General features: G+C 45.9%; 1 protein-coding gene across 1 annotated transcript in view; it reads left to right on the top strand.

Annotated features, from left to right (window-relative positions):
• The first annotated feature begins 22,727 nt into the window (after positions 1-22,727).
• HMCN2 (hemicentin 2) overlaps positions 22,728-24,114 on the top strand; it is a 151,392-nt gene continuing 150,005 nt past the window's right edge. Inside the window, exon 1 of the mRNA XM_071216527.1 lies at positions 22,728-22,977. Coding sequence (XP_071072628.1) covers positions 22,728-22,977 — 250 coding nt within the window. The remainder of the gene's footprint in view (positions 22,978-24,114) is intronic.

The following is a 24,114-nucleotide window of genomic DNA, read 5'->3' as shown; positions in this document are numbered from 1 at the left end:
TCCTCCAAGGAGGGAATCTGATCAAATACCGGGGGGCTGGGGGAGGCCTGGGATTCCAGGGGCAGGGTGGGGCCTGGGAAAGCCAGCTCTCTTCAGCTTTCTTGGCTGATTTCAAGATGTCTCAAAGCCACCCCACTTGCTATACCATCTGGCTGTAAATGAAACAGCTGTGGGGGAAAAAGAGTTCCCAAAGCTTAGCATCTCACCAGCATAGCCAGGAGATAAAGCCCTTTCCAGGCCCGGCCCCACCCCCACCAGCTGTGTATCTAAGGTAACACTGAATATGAACTTCACTGAGCCTCAATTTCTTCATCGGCAAAGTGGAGAGAGAAGTGCATTTTTTAGAGGATTTCTTATAGGTGAAAATTAGTGTAAGGATGAGGCCTTTCAGAAATGGAAGCGATTAATCTTATCGTTATTATCCAAGTCTCCAGTCCCAAAAGATGCTGCCCTTCCTTTGGCCCAATTTTAGAGCAGCCATATGGCTCTCAGCTTTTATTTCTCACCGCTTCTGCCACTGGTGAACCTGCATTCAAGGTACTGGTCTGAGTCCAAAATTCTGGAGTGGAGAACCCACTGAGCCAGGAGCCCGTCCTGAGTCGGCGGTCAGCTGAGGGAGCCTCCCTCTGTGCTGATGTGGCTGCTGCCTGCCAGTCACCAGATGCCCCTGCAACTGCTGGGCATCCCAAACCCCTAAATCCTCAAGGTGCAGAAAGGGCACTTTGTGCAAACTATAGGGAGAAGACACCTGCCTCTCAGCTCAGGCATGGTCCAGGGTATTTGTGGCTAAGCACGTTCAAGGTCGGAAGTGACCCTGCCCTTGCTGCTTCCCTCTTCGTCCCCTGGCCTCCATCCCTGCCCCCTCTGTTTCCACGGTGTTTGCAGCCTGGAGGACTCACACAGCAAGGTGACGAGGGAGGCTGGACCCCCAGGGCCTGGGATGAGTTTGTGTCAAAGACACCCCTGCAGGTGTCAGTCTCCGTTCCCAGAACTGATACTTGGAAACTCCTCTGATCAATAGCCAGCACAACGCCCAGTGCTAGAGAAAAATGGAGAGGTTGGAAAGATGCAGGGGACCAAGAAGGACGATAAAACGATGTTTCCCACCAAATGAGATGGAGTGATCTGTATGTGTCTATTTCCTCACAAGAGGAAATGGTGGCTTCTCCTGGGAGCGCCTTCCAGAGGACACAGGGTGGTTCACGGCCAGCCGCTGCGAGAGGCCCTGGCCCTGGCGCTGCCCCTGCCGTCCACAGCAGCGCGTCACCAACGGAACCCCGGCCTCAGAGTCAACCAGAGCAGCTCCCAATCCTGCTGAAGTGTCAGCAGGTAGCTCTGGGCAGCTTCTGTTCCAACACGGGGATGGCCAAGCCCCTTTGGAGCTGGTGGGAAGGGAGGAAGTGCCTCAGCACAGCAGGTTTGACTCAGGACAGGCTCCCTAGTGGCTCCCATCAGCATCCAGGACGACCAGGAGGGTGCAGCTGGGATTGAGGCTTACACCAGACCGCCAAGCTGCGTCCCTGCCACACACACAGAGCGCCTGGTCGGAGGGTCAGCGCGCTGCCCGGGTGCCCGTCTGCACAGTGGGGCTCTCACACCTCCTGGGGCCAGCGTGAGACCCACACAGGGTCATGTGAGCCTTTTGCACACAGGAGGCACTCAACAGATGACTCGGGGACCGTCGTTGCTGTTCTCTTTTCCCACTGTCGTCAGAAGGGCCCTTGACTGCAGAAACTGACGGTGTGAGGCTCAAGTTCTACCCCCGGGCCTGTGGCCTGCTAGTCTGCAGGCCCAGGATTTCTTTCCCCGGACTGTGCTGGTGGTCCCTGCAGTCCTTCTCCTACTTTCAGCCCTCCATCCCCAGTCCAGAAGCTGGTCCTGAGTCAAAGATTCCAGGACAGGTGTGGATTTGGGAGTGATCCCGGGAAAATGAGTGCAGTGACCAAGACGGTGAGTGTTATTACCCCATTTCACAGGTAAGAAAATAGAGGCCCAGAGAGGCTGAGTAAATGGGGACTGACGTTACACTTGGGGGCGTGGATGTCGCTCAGTGACTGAGCACCTGCTTTCCACGTATGAGGTCCTGGGTTCAATCCCCAGTACTTCCAAAAAATAAACAAACAAACAAAAAACATTACACTTGGACTTCTTATACTTTTTTTTTTTCCCCAAACTCTATTTTGATGGCCAGTCAGCATTTGGAAAATGCTTAAACTCATAATTTAAAAAAGGGATATACATGGAAAGAAGTATAAGACATTTTCATCTGTCATATTGGTAAGGATTTAAAAATAATATTCATTATTGGGGAGGGTATAGGAGAATAAAGACTTTGGCACACTACAGGCAGAAGACAGAAAAATATATTGGTACAGATTTTTTTGAGGGGAAATCTGAGATATGTATCAAAAGTCATTGCTAAGTGTACATTCTTCAACTCGGAAATTGACTTACAGAAAATATTGAAAATAACTAAGAATATGCCCAAAAATTCAGCTGCAGGGTGATCACTGAGTATTTCTGAAAAATAACAAATAATTACCATTGCCTTGTTTGGATTTTGGAAAATAATTAGGAAAGTGGAAATATGGGCATGCTCGTAATGCTATACTAGGGCATTTTCTAACTTGCCCAGCTGAGAATGGACAGACTACCTCAGGAGTCGTAGATTTGTTTGACTTTCTAATTGTCCTCATTAGGGGTTAGATCTACAACTCTGTGAAGTTAGAAGTGAATCAGAAAATGCCAAGGTTTTCTTTGTTGTCAGTGGAAAAGATAACTTCAATGACAACCTGGTATTGTATGGTATTTAGTAATCTTTTGCTGGCATTCTTTCATTCTCATCGCTGGAAAAATGTGCTTATTAAAATTTCTTCACTTCAGCAACTCTGAAAGTTCTAAAACTAATTAAGCTGGTTTTCTATTAATCTAATTTTAGAAGTTTACTCTTTGCACTTATTTCCCTGAAGGATATTAACCAGAACTTCAGTTTTGCTTACAGGAATAAGTTAACGTCTCAAAGCAAAACCAGCAGAATGGTGTCAGAAGTACCTCATGACCCAGTAAAGCTGTAGCTTTTCTCAGAGACAAAAAGCTTCTCATCCTTAAGTGGTCCACTGAGAAAGGAGTCACAACAATATCTGAACTGCCGTGTATTAACCACTGAAACCAAGGACAACCCTCCTCACAAGACACCTGGAAGATCTGACATCATCACTTGTTTGTTTGTTTCTTACTTGCTTTTCTTCTCCCCTGCTCCTCTCCTTTGCCTATAAAAACCCTAGCTCCCATTCTCACTTTGAGCTGGTTTGGGGAAGATTCCCCCAGGTCCTCGCTTGTGCACTTGCAATAAATCACCTTCTCACTGAGAGACGCGTTTCCCCTCTGTGGCGCCGGATCGAGTGAGCCCCTCTATTGGAAATAGCCTTGCTTATGGTAACAATTCCTTCATTCATTGATTGTATACAAGCCCAGGCTCTCATTTCCTCTTTGACTTTGTCATTCTGCTGATTCATTCCTTAAAGAGCTAAATAAACCTTGAACAAGTTTATTTCTCTGTATGAGAGTTATAGTTTTAATATTCTGAAACTTATGCTTTCACAAGTGTGCTTCTAAATAATTCAAAACTTAAATGAATATAGATGATGAGGAATTGGCTAATATCCATGGCACAATGGATTATAATGCCGCCATTAAAAACCAGACTGTAGAAGACTAATGGCATATCATAAAGCAAAAAAGCAGATTCCAAAACTCTAGGCACGAGATGTCAATCTTGTTAAAAAGAAGGCAAGGAAAGAGGTTTGAAGGTACAGTCACCAAAATGATAATAGGGAATATTCCTAGGAAGTTGGTTTAAGGGATGTTTTTTATTTTCTTCTTTATGTGTCCTTGGTTTCTCCAATTTTTCCATAATGAATATTATTTTTATAATTTTGCTGTAATGAACATTACTTTTATAATAAGAAAAATATATTTATACATTTTTCATATATATAAAATTCTTTTCAAAACTGTATATTGCTAGCCCGTACTGTTCTACACTAATTCTTTTGGGCGTCTGTGTATATATATATATTTTTTTTTTAATAAAAAATTTTTATTTTATTTCAATTTTTAAATTTGTGTGTTTTTGTATTTTTTTGTCTTTATTTTTTTAATGTTACATTAAAAAAATATGAGGTCCCCATATACCCCCCCACCCCCCTCACCCCACTCCTCTGTCCATAACAACAATCTCCTCCATCATCATGAGACATTCATTGCATTTGGTGAATATATCTATGAGCACCACTGCACCTCATGGTCAATGGTCCACGCCATAGCCCACACTCTCCCACAGTCCACCCAGTGGGCCATGGGAGGACATACAATGTCAGTCTGTATATTTTTTAGCAGTTTTATTTAGATATAATTCATGTACAGTACCATTCAGCCATTTTAAGTGTACAATCAATGTCTTTTAGTCTGTTTGTAGAGTTGCACATCCATCACCACAATCAATTTTATTTTATTTTATTTTATTTTTTTAAAAGATTTCTTTATTTATTTAATTTCTCCCCCTCCCCTGGTTGTCTGTTCTTGGTGTCTATTTGCTGCGTCTTGTTTCTTTGTCCGCTTCTGTTGTCGTCAGCGGCACGGGAAGTGTGGGCGGCGCCATTCCTGGGCAGGCTGCTCTTTCTTTTCACGTTGGGCGGCTTTCCTCACGGGCGCACTCCTTGCGCGTGGGGCTCCCCTACGCAGGGGACACCCCTGCGTGGCAGGGCACTCCTTGCACGCATCAGCGCTGCGCATGGACCAGCTCCACACGGGTCAAGGAGGCCCGGGGTTTGAACCGCGGACCTCCCATGTGGTAGATGGACGCCCTAACCACTGGGCCAAGTCCGTTTCCCACCACAATCAATTTTAGAACATTTTCATTACCACTGAAACTCCACAGCCCTTGCTATCACCTGCTAACCCTCATCTCCTATTTTTAAAATGTTTTAAATAAAAACATAGTAAAATTGACTTTACTTTTTGTTGTGAAGTTCTACATATTTTACCACATGTGTAAATTTGTGTGACCAAAATCACAATTGGGATATAGCACAGTTCCATCATCTCAAAACACCCCCCTGCTATCCCTTTGCAATCACGCTCTCACCTCGCTCTTGGCAACCGCTGAGCTAGTCTCCATCATGATAGTTTTATCTTTTTTTTTTATCATATAAATGGAAGCATACACTATGTAACCTTTTGAGACTGGCTTCTTTCATTCAGCCTAAGGCTTTTAAGAGTCATCCAAGGAGTTGCTTTTATCAATAGCTTGCTCTTCTTTGTTGCTGAATGGTGTGGATGTGCCCAGTTTGCTAATCTATTCACCTATTGAAGGACACAGGCTATTTCCAGATGTGGTCGATTATGAACAGTGCAGCTCTCAGCATTCATGGGCAGGCTTTTTTGTGAATCCAAATTCAATTTCTCCAGGCTTGAGATTGCGGGATCATATGATACGTGTATGTTTAACTTGCAAGAAAAGGCCAAACAGAGGCCAAACTATGTTCCAGAGTGACTATAACATTGTGCATTTCCACCAGCAGTGGATGAGAGTCCCAGTTCCCTTGCATCCTCACCAGCACCTAGTATTGTCAGTACTTTTTATCTTAGCCATTCTACTAAATGTGTGGTGGTATCTCATCATGGCTTTAATTTGCATTTCCATGATGGCTAATGATATTGAACATATTCGACATTTGCTTTCTGTATGTCCTCTTTGGGTTGTTTGTTTTCTTACTGTTGAGTTTTGAGAGGTTTTTCTTTTCCCTTTTTAAAAATGTGCTCTGGATACAAGTCCTTTGTCAGATATGGGATTTGCAAATCCCAGTCTGTGCCTTGCCTTTTCATTCTCTTAGCATCTATTGCAGAGCAAACATTTGTAATTTGATGAAGTCCAATTTATCAGTTTTTTTCTTTTATGATTTGTGCTTTCGATGGCCAGTCTGAAAACTCTGCCCATCCCCAGGTCACTAACATTTTCTCCAACATTTTCTTCTAAAAGTTTTTTATTTAAATTTATAATCCATTTTGAATTGATTTCTTAAAATCAATTTATATATAAGGTGTGAGGTTTAGGTCAAGGTTTATTTCTCTTAAGGCTTTTTTTTTTTTTTGCACATAGATGTCCAGTTGTTCCAAAACCATTTGTTGAAAAGACTTTTCACCTTTGTCAAAAATCATTTGGTGGGGGAAGCAGATTTGGCTCAACCGCCTACCACATGGGAGGTCCAGTGTTCAAACCCAAGGCCTCCTGACCCATGTGGTGAGCTGGCCCACGTGCAGTGCTGATGTGCACAAGGAGAGCCGTGCCACGCAGGGGTGTCCCCCACACAGGGGAGCCCCACGCACAAGGAGAGCCGCCGCATGTGAAAAAAGCACAGCTGCCCAGGAATGGCACCACACACATGGAGAGCTGTTGCAGCAAGATGACGCAACAAAAAGAGACACAGATTCCGGGCGCTGCTGACAAGAATGCAAGCAGACACAGAAGAACACAAAGCGAAAGGACACAGAGCAGACAACGGGGGTGGGGGGAGAGAGAAAAAAAATCTTTAAAAAAAGTCAATTGGCAGGAAGTGGATGTGGCCCAATCCCTTGGGTGCACCTATCACATAGGAGGGCCTGGGTTTGGGTCCCAGTGCCTCCTAAAAGAAGATGAGCAGATGTTGCCTGCCATCATGAGCTAGACTCTGTCCCCACCACAACAAGCAGATGCCACAGCCTATGGGTGGCAGGTGTGGCTCAGGCTGTTGGGCACTCACCTCTCATGTGGGAGGTCCCAGGTTCAGTTCCTGGTACCTCCTGGAGAAGGCAAGCAAACAATGAGCAGACAAACAAGAGAACCATCTGGGGGAGGGGGGATAAATAAAGTAAATAAAATAAATCTTTAAAAAAATCAATTGGCTGTAATTGTGTGGACCTATTTCTGGATTCCCTATTCTGTTCCATTGTTCTAAGTGTCTATCCCGTCTCCAATACAATGCTATTTTGATTACTGTCGCTGTAGAATAAATCTTAAAATTGGGAAGTGTGATTCCTCCAACTTTATTCTTCTTTTTCAAATCGTTTTGGCTATTCTAGTTCCTTTGCCTTTCAATATAAACTTTAGAATCAGTTTGTCTATGTTTTAAAATAATAGCCCCCTGGGATTTTTATCAGAATTGCATGAAAATTACAAACCAATTTGGGGAATATTGACATTTGTACCATGCTGAGTCTCACAATCCTTAAACACAGTATGCTTTCCCATTTCTTTAGGTATTCCTTGATTCTTTCATCATCATTTTCTAGTTTTCAGCAGATGGCTCCCATATATGTTTTGTTAGATTCATACCCAAGTATCTCATTTTGGGGAGCTATTGTAAATGGTATTTCAAAACACATTTTGGTTTTCAATTGTTCATAACTAGCATATAGAAATATAGTGGAATTTTGTGTATTGAGATTGTATCCAGATGCCTTATTAAACTCATATATTAGTTCTAGGGAGTTTTTTGGTGGATTTATTAGATTTTTGTTTTAGACAATCACTTCCTCTATAAAGAAGGACAATTTTATTTCTTCCTTTCAAATTTGTATGCCCTTTTTTTCCCCTTAACTTGCTGCCCTGACCAGGACTTCCAGTATGATGTTTCATAGTGGACCTCCTTGCCTTGTTCCCAAGCTAAGGAAGAAAGCGGTCAGTCTCTCGCCATTAAGTATGATGTTAACTACAGTTTTTTTTGTAGAAGCCATTTATCAGGTTGAGTAAATTCCCTTCCATTCTTAGCTTGCTGAGAATTTTTTCATGAATGGATATTGAATTTTGTCAACTGCTTTTTCTGCATCCATTGATAGGATCATGCTGTTTTTCTTTTTTAGACTGTTTACATGATGAATTACATTGATTTTTAAAAAAAGTTTGGACCAGTATTGCATTCCTGGGATAAACCCTACTTAGTCTTGGTGTATTATTCTTTTCATATACTTTTGGATTTGATTTGCTAGCATTTTGTTAAGGAATTTTGCACTCACGCTCATGAGAAATATTAGTCTGTAGTTTCCTTTTATTAATTGTCTATGTCTAGTTTTGGTATCAGGATAATGCTGGTCTCATAAAATTAGTTAGAAAGTATTTCCTTCTTTTGTATTTTCTCCAAGACATTGGTAGAATTTGTGTGTTGTTTTTCTTCTTTAAATGTTTGATAGAATTCACCAGTAATCCAGCTGTCCTTTTTCAGACAGTTTAACTACAAATTCAATTTCTTTAATAGTTATTGGTCCATTCAGGTTATCTATTTCATCTTGGGTGACTTCTGGTAGCTTTTGGATTTTGAGGAACTGGTTCATCTCACTGCAATTGTTGAATTTATGTGCATACAGTTTCTTTTATTATTTACTTTATAAATAAACTGGATTTACTTTACAGTTATCCTTTTAATGTCTGTGGAGACTGTAGCAATATCCATTCTTTCATTCCTGATATTGTTAATTTTTCTCTTTCTCTCTTTATCAGCCTTGCTGGAGATTTATCCATTTTAAGGATCTTTTCAAAGAACAAGTTTTTTGTTGTACTTCTTTTCTTTTCTTTTCTTTTTAAAGATTTATTTTTATTTACTGCCCTCCCCGCCCCCACTCCAGATGGTTCTCTTGTCTGTCTGCTCCTTGTTTGCTCACCTTCTCCAGGAGGCACTGGCATCGAAACTAGGACCTCCCACATGGGAGGTGAGTGCCCAAGAGCCTGAGCCACATCCACTCCCTCCACTTATTTTCTGTATTGATTTTTCTGATTTCAGTTTCTTTGATTTCAGCTCTATTATTTCTTTCCTTATGCTTTGTATTTATTTTGTGCATCTTTTTCTAGTTTCTTTTTTTTAAAGATTTATTTATTTCCCCCCCCTCTGTTGTTTGCCCTCGCTGTCTGCTCTCTGTGTCCATTCGTTGTGAGCTTGTCTTCTTTTTAGGAGGCACCAGAAACTGAACCTGGGACCTCTCATGTGGGAGGGAGGCACCCAATTGCTTGAGCCACTTCTGCTCCCTGCTTGTTGTGTCTCTCATTGTGTTTCCTCGTTGAGTCATCTTTTTGCATCAGCTTGCCATGCCAGCCCATCATGTCAGCTCACTGTCCTGCTCATCTTCTTTAGGAGGTACTAGGAACTGAACCCAGACTTCCCATGTGGTAGGTGGGCACCCAATTGCTTGAGCCACATCTGTTTCCCCTTTTTCTAGTTTCTTAAAGTGGAATCTCAGATTATTGATTTCAGACCTTTATTCTTGTCTAATATGAGCGATTCATGCTATAAACTTCAATTTGCCTCCTAAGCACTGCTTTAGCTGCATCCCAATATTTTGATATGTTGTATTTTCATGTTCCTTGTAGATTTTAAGTTTAATTTCATTATAGTCAGAGAAAGTACTTCTTATATTTTATTTTATTTTTTAAAGATTTTTTATTAATTTCCCTCCCCTTCCCCCCCACCCCCAGCTGTCTGTTCTCTGTGTCCATTCATTGCGTGTTCTTCTGTGACAACTTTTATCCTTATCAGATAAGATATCTGGGCACCGGGAATCTGTGTTTCTTTTTCTTGCATCATCTTGCTGTGTCAGCTCTCCGTGTGTGCGGCGCCATTCTTGGGTAGGCTGCACTTTCATGCTGGGTGGCTATCCTTATGGGGCACACTCCTTGTGCGTGGGACTCCCCTATGTGGGGGACACCCCTACATGGCATGGCACTCCTTGCACGCATCAGCACTGCACGTGGGCCAGCTCCACATGGGTCAAGGAGGCCCAGGGTTTGAACCGTGGGCCTCCCATATGGTAGGTGGATGCCCTATCCATTGGGCCAAGTCTGCTTCCCTCATTGTTTTTCTATGATATTTTGGAGGAGGGAAAGTTGATTGCCTTCTGAATGCTCACTGCTTTTCCCTTTCCCTACCATCCTAATGTGTGCTTGATTGGGTTCTCTGGAATTCTGTGGGCCAAGGAAGAGTAATTGATGGAGAAGTTGGGACAAATCTAAAGTGGCTAAATTAACTTGTATTTAACAAAGAGCTCATGGCTATTGGAAGGGGATGATAATAGATATGCAAGGGAGAAGAGGGCTCGAGTGAAGAGAGACAAGGAGAAGAAAAATTTAAAGGAGCCACAAAGAGATGAGAAGGCTCTGAGGGAGACTTGTTGAAAGGGGGCTTTTGAGAAGTTGAGTAGGGTGTTGTGTGCATTTCCCTGTGCTGATACTCCAAGAATCATCAGGAAAGACCAACTCTTCTCTTTGATGCTTTTGAGTCACACTTACGTTTCTTTTGGCTACAAGGCCTTGATGAACCTGAAGGTCAGAAAGGCCAAGCTCCCCATGTTCCAGCCGTTGATTTGGGGACCCTGTGAAAGCTTGAGTGTGTGGGCAGGTTTTCTCTCATCCCAGTCTCAGGAGGCATAGAATTGTGTTATCTGCACAGGAAGAGACTTGGCCAAAATACAAAATGGAATTCAGGAAACTCTTTAATTTTATTAAAGAACAATATTTAAAATGGACCACTTCCTCCAAGTCCAGGTGAGCATGGTTTTCTGGTTTTTCCCTTTTTCAAGTTCACAAAGCTAGGAGGAACCATTTGGTGGTAGGACCTTAATCAGAGGTACTTGGAAAGAAAAAGGTAAAAAAAAATCCCAAATCCTCTACCTGCCTGTTTTAGTCAGCCAAAGGGGTGCTGATGTAAAATACCAGAAACCTCTTGGTTTTTATAACGGATATTTATTTGGGGTAGAAGCTTACAGTTACCAGGCCATAAAGCATAATTTACTTCCCTCATCAAAGCCTATTGCCATGTGTTAAAACAAGATGGCTGCCAACGTCTGCCAAGAGTTCAGGCTTCCTGGGTTCCTCTCTTCCCGGGACTCTGTTTCTCTCCAGACTCAACTGCTATGCTCTCTCCACAAGGCCAGCTCTAGACTATCAGGCGAACAGCTCTGTGTCTCTCCTCGGGGCTTCTGCCCTGTCTAAGGAGCCATCTCTACTCCTCTGTGTTCTTCTTCTATGTGCTCATTTCCCTGGCTCCAGCTCAAAAACTCCAACTCCCCTTCTCTGTGGTGTGGCTTCTTTGAGTCCCCACCCACCAAGGGGCAGGGACTCAATGTCCTAACTGACGTGGTCCAATCAAAGCCTTCATCATTATTTAATCAAGTAAAAGTAAAACCTCTGAATCCAATACACTCTAATATGGCCAGAGGAAAAGATCAGTTTACAAACATAATCTAAAATTTCTTTTTGGAATTCATCAATAATATCAAACTGCTACACTGCCCTAGCCTCTCTGCTCCTAAATCCTGTCCTTCTGAGTTCTCTGATATGCAAATAGGAAGGAGCTATTAGGGTAATGATAATAATAGCCTGAGCAATCATTGAGTACTTGCTGGATGCAGTGAAAGTGCCTAGACCAGGACCTGGTATAAAGAAGATGCTCGGTGAATATTTGCTGACTGGTTGATATTGACCTGTTCTGCCAATGGCATTTCATTTATTTATTTATTTATTTTTATTTATTTCTCCCCCCACCCCCCCGTTGTCTGTTCTCTGTGTCTATTTGCTGCGTCTTCTTCTTTGTCCGCTTCTGTTGTTGTCAGCGGCACAGGAATCTGTGTTTCTTTTTGTTGCATCATCTTGTTGTGTCAGCTCTCCGTGTGTGCAGCACCATTCTTAGGCAGGCTGAACTTTCTTTCATGCTGGGTGGCTCTCCTTATGGGGCGCACTCCTTGCACGTGGGGCTCCCCTACACGGGGGACACCCCTGCGTGGCACAGCACTCCTGGCGCGCATCAGCACTGCACATGGGCCAGCTCCACATGGGTCAAGGAGGCCTGGGGTTTGAACCGCGGACCTCCCATGTGATAGACAGACGCCCTAACCACTGGGCCAAGCCCGCTTCCCACAATGGCATTTCAATGGTCAGGTATTTCTCATCTGTTCACCATAAGTCAGTTACCGTTGCAAGAGAATGACCAGTCCATGAGACTATCTTCTGAATAAAACATTTCTCTACCTTCATTGTTTAGGAATTTTGTTATAAATGGCAGAAACCCAACCTGAATCAGCCTAGACAAGAAAAGGGGATTTATTGATTCATGTCAACAGATACTGAAAGTATGGTGGGGGCAGGGACTCCAAAGATTCCGACTTCGCTGCCTTTCTCTCTCTGCTTCTTGTCTGCTAGCTTCATCCTCTCCTACTGTGGATGCTCTCTTCCCTAAGGGTGAGGAACATGGCTTTTGGCATCCTCAGATTCATATCCTTCGAAAAACCCCAGGGACAAGAGAGACTCTTGCCCAGTAGGAATACCCCAGACAAGGATGCTGATTGGCAGAGCTTGGATCACACGCCATCTCTAGACCATCTGTAGCCTGAGGGATGGAACAATATGATTGGCTCAACCCAGGTCACATGACCAGGCCTTGGTTGGAGGTATGGGTCTTGGGCTTCTTTACCAACACGTTTTGAAGTAGTGATCCTTAATTGTAGAGAAAAGAAACTAACTTTGGCAGATATAAGCAATGTGAATTTTAGCAGTGCTCTGGGGGTACTCACATGAAAGCTAGAGAATCACATTTTGTGGTACTCAGGCAGAAACAAGCCCCAAAGCTACCATGGCCCTGGTCTGATGGCTAGAGGCGCTGGCTGACACTACTTGGCCTGCCATGCTAAGGACTTGATTTTGTCATGGCCACGAAGGGGAATTTGCCACTGGGTCATTTTCTTTGCATCCTTGGCTTGGACCCAAAGGCTGCACAGGACAGGAAAGCCAGTAATGGTATATTTAACATCTGTAGTGGGAGACAAGTGCTTCAGTCTCATAAGGAAGGGAATTCCCACTCTTTTGGATGGTCAAAATTCATGACAAATATATACTACAGGGTACATATTGCATGTCTGTGCAACAGCCACTAACTTTGTTCCTGAGACGTAAGCCTGTTTCTACTAAATGTCAAATGAGAGATAATTAGATATCCTTGTGTAACAGATTCCACCCTCTAAATCTTGGCAAGCAACTCCTTTTTGTATAAGAAGGTCATGGCTTGATGTCTGGGCTGGGGAATATTGTTCTTCTTCAAATTTTCCAAATGGGGTTTCTTGAGAAGCAGCTCCAGACACCATTAATTTAAATGTCTTTAACCTGATTCCTTTTGCTATTCTCTGCTTTAATCAAAGGTCAGCTGACAAAGCTCAGTTGTTAGGATTGATCTGTTTCCTTAATTGGCATCACCTCGATGATGCTGTGGATTCTTTGGTGGAGATTTTCTGAGAGTAAATTGAGTTGGAGGGTAGTTAAAGACTAGGGAGGAGTGGTCCGGGGTTAAGAGAGTCCACGCCCTGTGCCAGAATCCATCCCCTCGGAAAGCGGTGGCTGGGCGCGACCTCACTTGGAGACAGAGGGAGGCGCCAGCTGCGCTCCCAGGTGCCCCGGCTGGGCAGGAGCGCCTCGCTCTGGTTTCCCACTCACTCTCCCCAGGCACCCACGCCCTGCTGTTCTTGACCTGGAATCTTTAAGTACCTTGGTGTGATTTTTTTCTTGGCTGCCAAGCTTCCTTTCCATTCCCCTGGAGATAGGCTTTCAGAATCTTCTGTGTATCAAGAGCCTGGCTGACTGAACAGTCCAAGATAATATGCTGTTGGGAGAGCTAGGGACATCTTTTTTGAGCAAAGTGCAGTTTCACAGGGGGCGCCTGATGTGAAGCTGTCTTTGCCATTTAACTCAGAGAGAGTGGAGCCGATGGTGGATATTTAGGCCTGGGAGGAGGGGACCCCGTGGCTGTGATAGAAAGGTCCTGGTTAGGGAGGCGAGGCCTCGTGGAATGGCCCACTTAATGGTCCTGTCCCCATCACAGGGACTGTCCAATTTTGAACACATACACTATGGGACAGTGTATGAAAATTAATGGAAATTATTGAAGGAACTAGGATACTGTTTATTGTATTTTTTAAATAATAAACTTCATTATTAGAGCAGTTTTAAGTATGCTGAGAAATTGCATGGAAAGTACAGAGAATTCCCATATACCCCTGCACATGCACCGAATTTCTTCTCTTCTTAACATCTTGCATTAATGTGGTACATTTGTTATAATTGATGAATCCATATTGATATATTAAGAGTGACTGAAGTCTGTAGTTTCAGCTAGGGTCCACTCTTTGTGTTGTAGGGTTACATGGGACTTGACAAATGAGTACTGTCATGTGTCCTCCCTTACGGTATCACCCAAAGGCCGTGGGCTCCCTCTAGTCATTTTTCCTTTCCTCTCCCGGAACCCCTGGCAATCACTGGTTTGCTTTACTGTCTTTATATTTTTGCCTTTTCCAGAACCTCATATAGTTGGATCATACACTATTCCCACCAGCAATGAATGAGAGTTCTTCCGGCTCCACTTCCTTGCATCATTCTAGTAGGAGTGCAGTAGAATCTGGTTATTTTAATGTGCAATTCCCTAGTGATATGATGGCGAGCATCTCTTCATATGTTTATTTGCCATCTGCGTATCTTCTTTGGTGAGATGTCTATTCAGCTTTTTTTGCCCATTAAAAAACTTTTTCTTTATTGTCGTGTTTCAAGAGTTCATTGTATATTTTAGACACAAGTTCTTTGTCGGATGTGTGTTTTGCAACTATTTCTCCCAGCCTGTGGTTTGTCTTTTCATTCTCTTAACAGTGTCCTTCATAGAGCAGACATTTGTGTGTGTGTATGTTAAGAAATATTGGTTTTATTTAACCAGTTTTCGCAGCTGAATATTTAATTCTGTAAAAGCTTTACAGATTGTACAGATATAGTCCAAACTACTGAACAAAAAAGCAGGCTCCACAGATGCAAAAATACTGTAGCAATCAGTCCAAGGCAGAGGCAGATTTACACACTGTACAGTGCTCCACATGGCTGGGGAGGTGGTCACGCCTACGTAGAAATTTCAGAAATAAAATTTTGATTTTATTTCATTCATCATACATTATGTAGGATTGCGAATTCAGAAGCCTAACTAATAATAGGCATCCAGAGTCAGGAATCAACCACTGCTCTGGAAAGGACAGCAAAATGGCTATTTACATGGGGCACTCTTGGACACCATTTGATTTCAGTGTATTGTGGAGACATAAAAGCATAGACAAAGAACATTAGATGTCTGATAGAAGGTCATTTTTTTTTAAGATTTACTTTTCATTTATTTCTGCCCCCTTGCAGCTTGCTTGCTGTCTGCTCTCTGTGTCATTCCCTGTGTGTTCTTCTGTGACTGTCTCCTTTGTTGCGTCATCTTGCTGCGCCAGCTCTCCACAGGCACAGGCCATCAGCTCTCTGCAGGTGCAGGCCAGCTTCCTTCACAAGGAGGCCCTGGGACGCGAACCCAGGGCCTCCCATATGGTAGACAAGAGCCAAATTGACTGAGCCACAGCTGCTTCCCTGTTCATTTGTTTTTTGAGGTACCAGGGGCCAGGGATTGAACCTGGGACCTCGTATGTGTGAAGCTGGTGCTACATTGGTTTTGTTTTTTTTTCCTTGTTGTTTGCTTTAGTTTTTTCAGGAGGCACTGGGAACCAAACCAGGGACCTCCCATGTCAGAGGCAGGTGCTCAACCCTTTGAGCTGCATCCACTCCCCAATTTTTTAAAAAGAGTTTCTGCATTTAATAATGTGCCAAAAGAATGTTAACTTATTAAATAAAGTATATTTGAAGTGAACCTAAAAATTCCACTTTACAAGCATAAAAATACTTTTTTTGTGTGTAATACAATTGTATTTGTAAATAGAAAATAAAAATTGTATATAAAATAGTTATTTCTCACTCAGCAACAAGAATTACTTTTGTAGTTATTTTTCAAAAGGGTGAGAAAAATTAATTATTTAAAACTCTCCTAAGACTTATTTGTAACTTAGATATTCATACCTAAGCTATTTAGTGATTTACTAAAACATAGAGCAGACATTTTTAACTTAAAAAAAAATCCAACTTATCAATTTTTTGTTTCATGAATTGTGGCAAACCCAAGTCACCTAGCCACCTTCTAGAAATGTTATCGTTTTGCATTTTATATTTAGGTCTATGATCCATGTTGAATTGATTATTGTGAAAGACTGCTTATTGTTCTCTAATTGTATTGATCAAGTTTGTAAATTTATGACACAATGAATGAAAGGGTCTGGACTTGTTCTATCCATCCATTCATACAACACTTACTTATTGAGCTCCAATGATGTGCCAGCTGCTGTGTAGAGCTTGAGGACATGCCTGAGAATGAGTCAAATGTGGTCGCTGTTCTTTGGTTCTTTGTGCCTCCTGGGTCACATTGTGCAATGGCCAATCACAGTTCCTTCCTCAGGGACCCTGCAGCACCTCAGAGGAGCAGCACCTGCCCTGGGGATTGGGATCCAAAATTAGGACATAAAGAGGAATTTAGGTGTAGAAAAAATTATTTTACAGTCCATTAACTGCATGTGAAAGGCAGTGTACATGGTTTTGCATTTAAGCTCAAGTAGGAATATTTATGTAAAACTGTATACCATAACAGGTAAAACAGGTGAAAACAAAAGGACAGTCATGTCTTAGTGTGAACATTTCAGCTGCAAGTAACAGAGAATGCAATCGAATTAGTTTAACTATAAAGGAAATTGCAATATCACATATAGCTAGAAAACCATATGTAGGGCAGCTCCAAGATTCAGTCTTTGCACTCTGCCTTCAGACTGGCTATCCCCATGCTTTCAAGATGGCTGCCACAGTTCCAGGGGTCCAGGACAGACATGACAACATTCAGTGGAAGAAGAAGCGCCTTTCCTTCCTTGTGTCTTTTTTCCCAGGACCTTCATAGTTTAAGTTTTACATGTAGGTCCATAAATCATCTTGAATTAATTTTTATGTATGGTGTGAGGTAGGGATCAGTTTGTTGTTTTTCCATATGGATAACCAGTTATAACACCATTAATTGAAGAAGACTTTTCTTTCTCCATTGAATTACATTGGCACCATAAAAAATTAATTGACCTTATATGCGTGGGTCTATCTCCAGGCTCTATTCCATTCTACTGATTTGTTTGTGTATCCTTTTGCCTATATCACAGTGTCTTGATTATGGTAGCATTAGAATCAGGCTTGAAATCAGGTGGTGTGCATGCTCTGATCTTGCTATTTAGTGTCGCTTTTGGAGTAAAGAAATCTTTCCCAAGGCCCTCGAGAATATGTCCCTTCATGTTCCACTGGCCAGAATTGCAGCAAATGCCCACTCCCAACCCAATCACTGGCAAGGGGAAGGGGAACACAGGGTGACCTAACCCATCAGGATATCCCTTGGCGAGGGAAAAGGTGACCCACCCTTAAGCCCCATGAAGAGAAGTAGACGCCTGCATCAGGGAGCCAGGGGGAAAACCAGACTTTCAAGGAAGAGGGGGAGAAAGACTTTAGGGTAGGAAGCCAACAGTGCCTGCTAAAAATACAATACAGTTAAATGGGATTTTTAATTATGAGAGAGAGAAAGAGAACCAAAGAATAAAAGGGGCATAGAGTAAAGCTCAACTCATTCTGCATATCTTTAGCTGCTGATGTCAATGATAAAGGGGACATGTTGGCCATAAATAGCAACAAGGTTTAGTATGCAGCCTGAACAGTGATCAACGACCCTGTCAATGAGGCATGCTCCTTCTCCCCTGATGACAGTTTCTGGAGCTCAGCATTACTTTAGTTTCATCCAGGGGATTATGGGCCATGTCTGGGTGGTGGGAAGCTAGTCTTGGGGCAGTTGGCTCTGTTTTAGCTTATTTAACTGCTTATTCTTGATAACATGGGATGGGCAACAATTCCGACATCTCTTGAGCAGCTCAAAAATTTCTCGGAATGGTCTCAAACCATTCCTTATGGTATGTGTGATTTGGAGGCCTGGCCCCATAGACGGATTGGATTCATCAATAAGCCATTCAAGAATCTGACAGCCTGGAACACTCAGCAAATTTCTGTAGCTTCTAACTCCCTGGCTCCTCCTGCCTGTCCTCAGCATCTCCATTGTCTTGGTTTGTGTGTCATTTCCTCCAACTCCCTGTCAGTCCTGGATGCCATGGTCCCCACTTCTTTAATTCCTTCCTTGAAGATAGAAACAAAGCTTTGAAACTGTTTTTATTTCTCTCTCTGGCCCTGGGTGTGTGTCCACAGTTGGTGGGCAGAATCTCTTGCTTAACTTACAAGGTTATTTCTCTCTCCTCTCTTTCTGCCCAGGCAGTTTGGTTATGTATGAGTAGGATGGGATGTTATAGCATTTCAAGTGTGCTAACTGCCTGAAACTCTGAGTTCTGCCTGAGGAGTCGTTAGAGAGGACTGTGCATGTCCAAGGAAGACGTGGTGTCTGTGTGAGCTCTGGGAGAAGCTCGACTCGCTGGGATCCCTGTGCAATCATTCTCCAATGTTTCTTAGGCAGCCTGGAGTGGTGCTGCAGATGGCAGGCTTTGGAGGAAGGACGAGCGTGCAAAGTCTGCACACAGGACTTCATCTCTCTGAACCTCAGTTTCCTCATTTGCTCTCAAGAGTAAATACTGATGTTAGGGCTGTTGTGAGGGTCAAATGAGGATGTGTTTAGCACAGTGCCTGACACTCAGAAATGCTTTTCACCATTTGTATCTTTACTCTTTCAGTGGAACAGAACTGATTCCATCAGGAAGAGGGCTGGAGGGGACAGGGTGAGTACTGACAGTTAGAATCACAGGGGACCTAATATGGCTGAGACTAGGACACATGTATGAAGTGGGACATAGAGTAGCATAAGGAATGGCCATTGGTAGGGAGAGGCCATTTTTCTTGGGTTCTGCCCCAGCCCCTCAGCTGGTCTTGGAGCTCCAGTGGAGACACAGTGGACAGGGATGGATTTCTGAGCCAAGGGTGAAGGCAGTGGTGTGAGTGATGATAGTGCATGCTTCCTTTAAGTGGGTGGGTCTGGCCCACCATGCTTTCTGTGGCAAACATGTGGCATGTTAAGAAACAAAAATCAGGAAAGCGGACTTGGCCCAGTGGATAGGACGTCCGCCTACCACATGGGAGGTCTGCAGTTCAAACCCCCGGCCTCCTCGACCTGTGTGGAGCTGGCCCACGCGCAGTGCTGATGCACGCAAGGAGTGCTGTGCCACTCAGGGGTGTCCCCCGTGTAGGAGAGCCCCACGCACAAGGAGTGTGCCCCGTAAAGAGAGCCACCCAGCGCAAAAGAAAGTGCAGCCTGCCCAGGAATGGCGCCGCACACATGGAGAACTGACACAAGATGATGCAACAAAAAGAAACAGAGATTCCCGTTGCCACTGATAAGGATAGAAGCGGTCACAGAAGAACACACAGCAAATGGACACACAGAGCAAACAACTGGGGGAGGGGGAGAAGGGGAGAGAAATAAAATTTTAAAAAATCTTAAAAAAAAAAAAAGAAAAAACTCCACTGAGACTATTCCTTCTGGAAATAGGGGTGAAATATGGATTATCTTGAGTTCAAAAATGGGGGGCTCCCAGGTGGCCTAAAGAAATTGAGGTGGTGGGACAGAAGTTGATTGATAAGGTTTGGTTGTGTTTTCTCCTGGCTTCTGCACTTGTGTCCAGCACCTCAGGCCTTGCTCCCTTGGCATGACCACGCTTACGTTCTTGGGGTATCTTGAGTTTCTGGAGAGACCTGTGCTTGGTGCAGCCCCCATGGCCACACTGAACTGGGCCAGACATCACCCTTTGAGGGAGCCATATTGTGTGGGATAACAAGTAGCTGCCCAAGACTTGAGGAGGCCCCACCAACATGAGCTCAGGGCCAGAGTTCTCCCACATTCTCCCTGAATCTCCAAGGGGCTGCTGCTGGTAGTTCTAGAGCGGTGGGGCTGCAAGAAACATTGGAGGGCATCTTGTAAGCCCTCTTCCATCTCAAATTATTTTACAAAATGGGGAAACCAAGGCCCTGGATGGGGGGGACTTGCTCAAGGTCACAAGGCTATTTCTGAACCCAAATTCATGATCCCATTTGCCCCTCATGACCAGCCCAAGGACAAGATATCTTGCTTTCTTTGGGGCCAGCTCTGTTCTTACTTCCACACTAGGCTTATCGCTTCTTGAAGTCTATAAGGTCTACCTCTTGAACTTCTGCCACTGTAACCTGACTGAAATGTAAATCAGATCCGGCCACTTCCCTGACTGACATTCTTGAACCCAAGACCATTCACAAGATATTAAGTTCCTTCATGATCTGGCCTCTCTTCTGTCAACATCCACCAGTTACATAGGACTACTGGTGGGTCTCTTGTGACTCCCTGCTTTTGCACATGCTGTTCCCACTGCTCGAATGCTCTTCCTTTAAGTTGCTCAAGCTAACTCTGTGGCCTCTTCTGACCCTTTAGGCCCAGCCACTCCTTCCTCTGAGCTCCCAGAGCTCCTCTATTAGAACTTATCTCATTGACTTAGAATTATTTGTTTGTGTCTGTTCTCCCCAGGGTCTCACACATCTTTAAATCTTCCTTCCCCATCAGTGCCTAGAGAGAGCCTGAAACACAGTTTTGGCTCAGTATATGTTCATGGGACGAATGACCAAAGGATCTGTTAGTCCCCAAAGACCCCCTGCCCTGGGCCTGAAATGTCACCACTTGTGAGGCCTGCCTGGTTCCTGGCCCTGTTTGCCTTTGCCTTCCCACAGCTGGGGCCTCACTTCTCTCTCCAACAGCTGGCCTGGCCCTGCCCAGACTCTGGAACCAATCACGGCCTTAGCCCAGGGAGATTTAAAGAGCCCGTGTTCAGAAGTGCAGGTGACTCAACCTCCCATGAGCCTTGGCTGTGGGTTCTACTCCTGCCCTGGGTTTGGGGACCAGTTTCTGTCATGTCCCATGAGACAGGCGGCATGAGACCATTTCCCTGAGACCCCAGCCCTTCTCACCCAAGGGTCTTGCCCTGGTCTAGCATGCCCACCCCCCACCATCACCAGCTCCCAGCTCCAGCTCCCAGGCCTCTCTGATGCCTGCTGCCCCATTCAGGTCACAGATCTTCATTGGACACCTACCATGTATTTGCTAGGCACTGGGTCTCTGCTGCTATAGAGTTCACAATCGGGGTGGGGGAGAGCCACAGAGTGGCACTGATGGTACAGTGTGGTCAGAGCTAGGACAAGGGGTCTGAAAAGGGGCTGGGGGTCTCAGTGCATGGGTGCCAAAGCAGCTCCAGAGGGGAGATCTGCACTGAGATTGAAGGGAGAAGGATGAGGGAGGGGTGGGGATGGGGCTCCTGGCTGAAGGCTCTGGAAGGGTAGGGGCTGAAGAAAGCACCCCTCCCTCCAGACCCAGAGCCCTCAGGCTTGTCTGCGTCCCTGTCCTGGGAGCAGTCATTTTGGAGGAGGGATTGAGGGTAAGAGGTGGCAGAGCTGCCTTCTCTTACATGGCTTTCAAAACTAGGCATGCCCACAAAAGCTATCATTTGTTTATTTATTCAGCTAACGTTTAGTGAGTCCCCACCACGTGCCAGGCCTGGGCTTGGAACTGGGGGTCAATCTGTTGGGGACACAGCCCTGCTCTCAAGGGGCTCATAGTCTGTAGGAGAGAGACACAAAGACAACCACGAGAACACACCTGGGATGAACGATGGCAGGCGCTGGACCCGGTGGGGGCAATGGGAAGAAGCACAGCCAGGGAGGAGAGGGCTAAACCCAGCGCAGCCAGCGCTGATGGCACCTCACACGGTGCGGGAACCTTCACACGCAATCCATGGGTCCAGTGAGGTAGGAGGACAGGGGGTCTCATCAGTAACCTGGATCTGCCAAATGACCTGTGACTGTGAGTTTTAGGGAAGCAGCAGAGCCGAAGAGCTTTGAATCCAACCAACCAAATCTGGACTCTAATCCTGTCTCCACTCCTTGATAAACTGGGTGAGTGTGGGCAAATACATGACGTCTCGTCTCTGAGCCGGTTCGTTCATCTGTACATTGGATTTAATGTTAGTGCCACCCTTAGAGGATTGTAGGGAGAGTTCAAGGAAGTAACAGCTATGTGAAAATGCTTAGCACTGGGTAGGTGTTAAACTTAGGGAGGTTGGTTGTAATAACAGTAATAGTTACAATATCTTGGGAAACAAAGAATCTTGCTAAAGGCAAGGGGTTGTAGGCTTCGTGTGTGTGTGTGTGTGTGTGTGTGTATTAGGACTTTTGGTGGCCTAGAAGCGGGGAGCTCAAAAGCCAGGACTCGCTTTGACCAGCCCCGCCCCCCAAGCTGCAGGTGGGGGCGGTTGCGCCCTCCTGCCCTCTCCCGCCCCCGCAGCGGGCGAGCCCGGGGAGCTGTCCGTGGGAGGTGCAGGTGTCCGCTCCATCCTGTGCGTCCCCATCCCTCGCCGTCCTGGCCGCGGCCCCAGCTCCCGTCGGCTGTCCGCCCCGCGTCCTCCTCTAACCTCGGTTCTGGACCGGCGAGCCGGGAAAGTTTGAGTCACATTGTGGGGGTGGGGAGAGGAGGAGGCGGGCCTGTGACCCAGCACGGGGTGGGCTCTAGGACCCGCCTCCGGCTCCCTGCAGGGGAACCCCGCCGCGAGCCCCAGCGCGGTGAGCCCCAGCCCCGCGCACCGGCCGCGCCGACGGCAGTGAGGCAGTGAGGCGCCGCGCTGCAGACGCGCGTCGGCTGCGGCTGGGTGTCCCGCAGCGGCCGCGGCGCGCTCCCCGACTGCGTGCCTCCGCCCGCAGCAGCCGCAGCCTGTCGGGCGCGCTCGGCACCATGTCGGCGGCGCCGCTCCTGCGGGTGCTGCTGGCGGTCTCCGCGACAGCGGTGGTGGCCCGCGCGCCCGGGACCGCGCTGTCTCCGGCCACGCGGGACGTCACCCTGGCCTTCGTCTTCGACGTCACCGGTTCTATGTGGGACGACCTGATGCAGGTGATCGACGGCGCCTCCCGTATTCTGGAGCGCAGCCTGAGCCACCGCAGCCAGGCCATCGCCAACTACGCGCTGGTGCCCTTTCACGACCCAGGTAGCGCCCCCGCGACCTCCCCGGGCGCGCGCGGGGCCGAGACGCGCACACCCGCCTCCTGCGAGCGCGCGGTTGCGCCCGGGACGCACCTGGACGTCCGCGGACGGCTCGGTAACTGGGCGGGGGTGCCGGCTCCCGCACGTTTGCGCTGCCTGGACCTCGGGCACGGGGGGCAGGCCCTGCAGCCGTCCCTTCCCTCCCCCGGGGATCTACCCTCCCCACTTTCCCGAGCCTCCTGGCTTCGCGCTGTCGGTCGAGAGCTGGGGCGCTTTGCGTTCAAATCCCGCGCAGCCACCTCCTGGAGCCAGCTTCTCTTTTCCCATTCCTGATGGGGTTGAGAACTCTCTGAAACTTGCTGAGACGCTGAAAAGAAATATTTGCGTCCAGGGTCTGGCGCGGGATGAACGTTTGCAGGTTTCATGTTTTTACTCTCGTCAGTTCTTAAAATTCTCTTCCAAACCGGGCTTCGGAGTTCAGAAACGCCCCCAAAGGTAGGACTTGGGGCAAAATGGGGTCCACCATCTAATTCATGGCAAGAGTGAACTCATCCTTACCGGGTCTTGCCCCCCTCCCCTGTTCTCCCAAAAATAACAGCAGCGCCCCTCACCGGCCGCGGTGCGCCCCGCCTCCGCCCTACCTGCTCCCGTGGCCGGCTCTCCCACGCTCACTTTCTCCCCAGCAGGCAGCCGCGCTGCGTCCCCTGGAGCGCCCTTCTTTCCAGCGCAGTGTTAGGGCTCGCCTTTGAAAGGAGTGAGGAATTACAGGGAAAAAGGCTTCAGAGTATGCCTGAGGCTCTCGCCCTTCTTGACTAGGACTGCTTCCCCCCCCCAACAATTTATCATGAAAAATTTCCAACTTACAGAAATGTTGAGGAAAAAAGTACATTCCCTAACCCTAACCCTAACCCTGTGTGTTCACCCCCTAGATTTTATGTTGAACATTTCATTGTGTTTGCTTTATTGCATCCCTCCATCTATTACCCTTCCATCCAGAAGGATGGCTTTATAAAGTAAAAAAAAAATTGCAGATCTTTGGCAAAATTGTACTAAGTACTCCTGTGCTGAGAAAATACATGACGAAAGGCTGTATGGTTAGTATGCCCTTTTAGAAGAAATTGCATTTATTAAACATGACCTC

This window comes from Dasypus novemcinctus, chromosome 8 (genome assembly GCF_030445035.2).
Source record: "Dasypus novemcinctus isolate mDasNov1 chromosome 8, mDasNov1.1.hap2, whole genome shotgun sequence".
Lineage (NCBI taxonomy): Eukaryota > Metazoa > Chordata > Mammalia > Cingulata > Dasypodidae > Dasypus > Dasypus novemcinctus.
The sequence above is the reverse complement of the archived record's forward strand: the minus strand, read 5'-3'. Positions and strand labels throughout refer to the sequence as shown.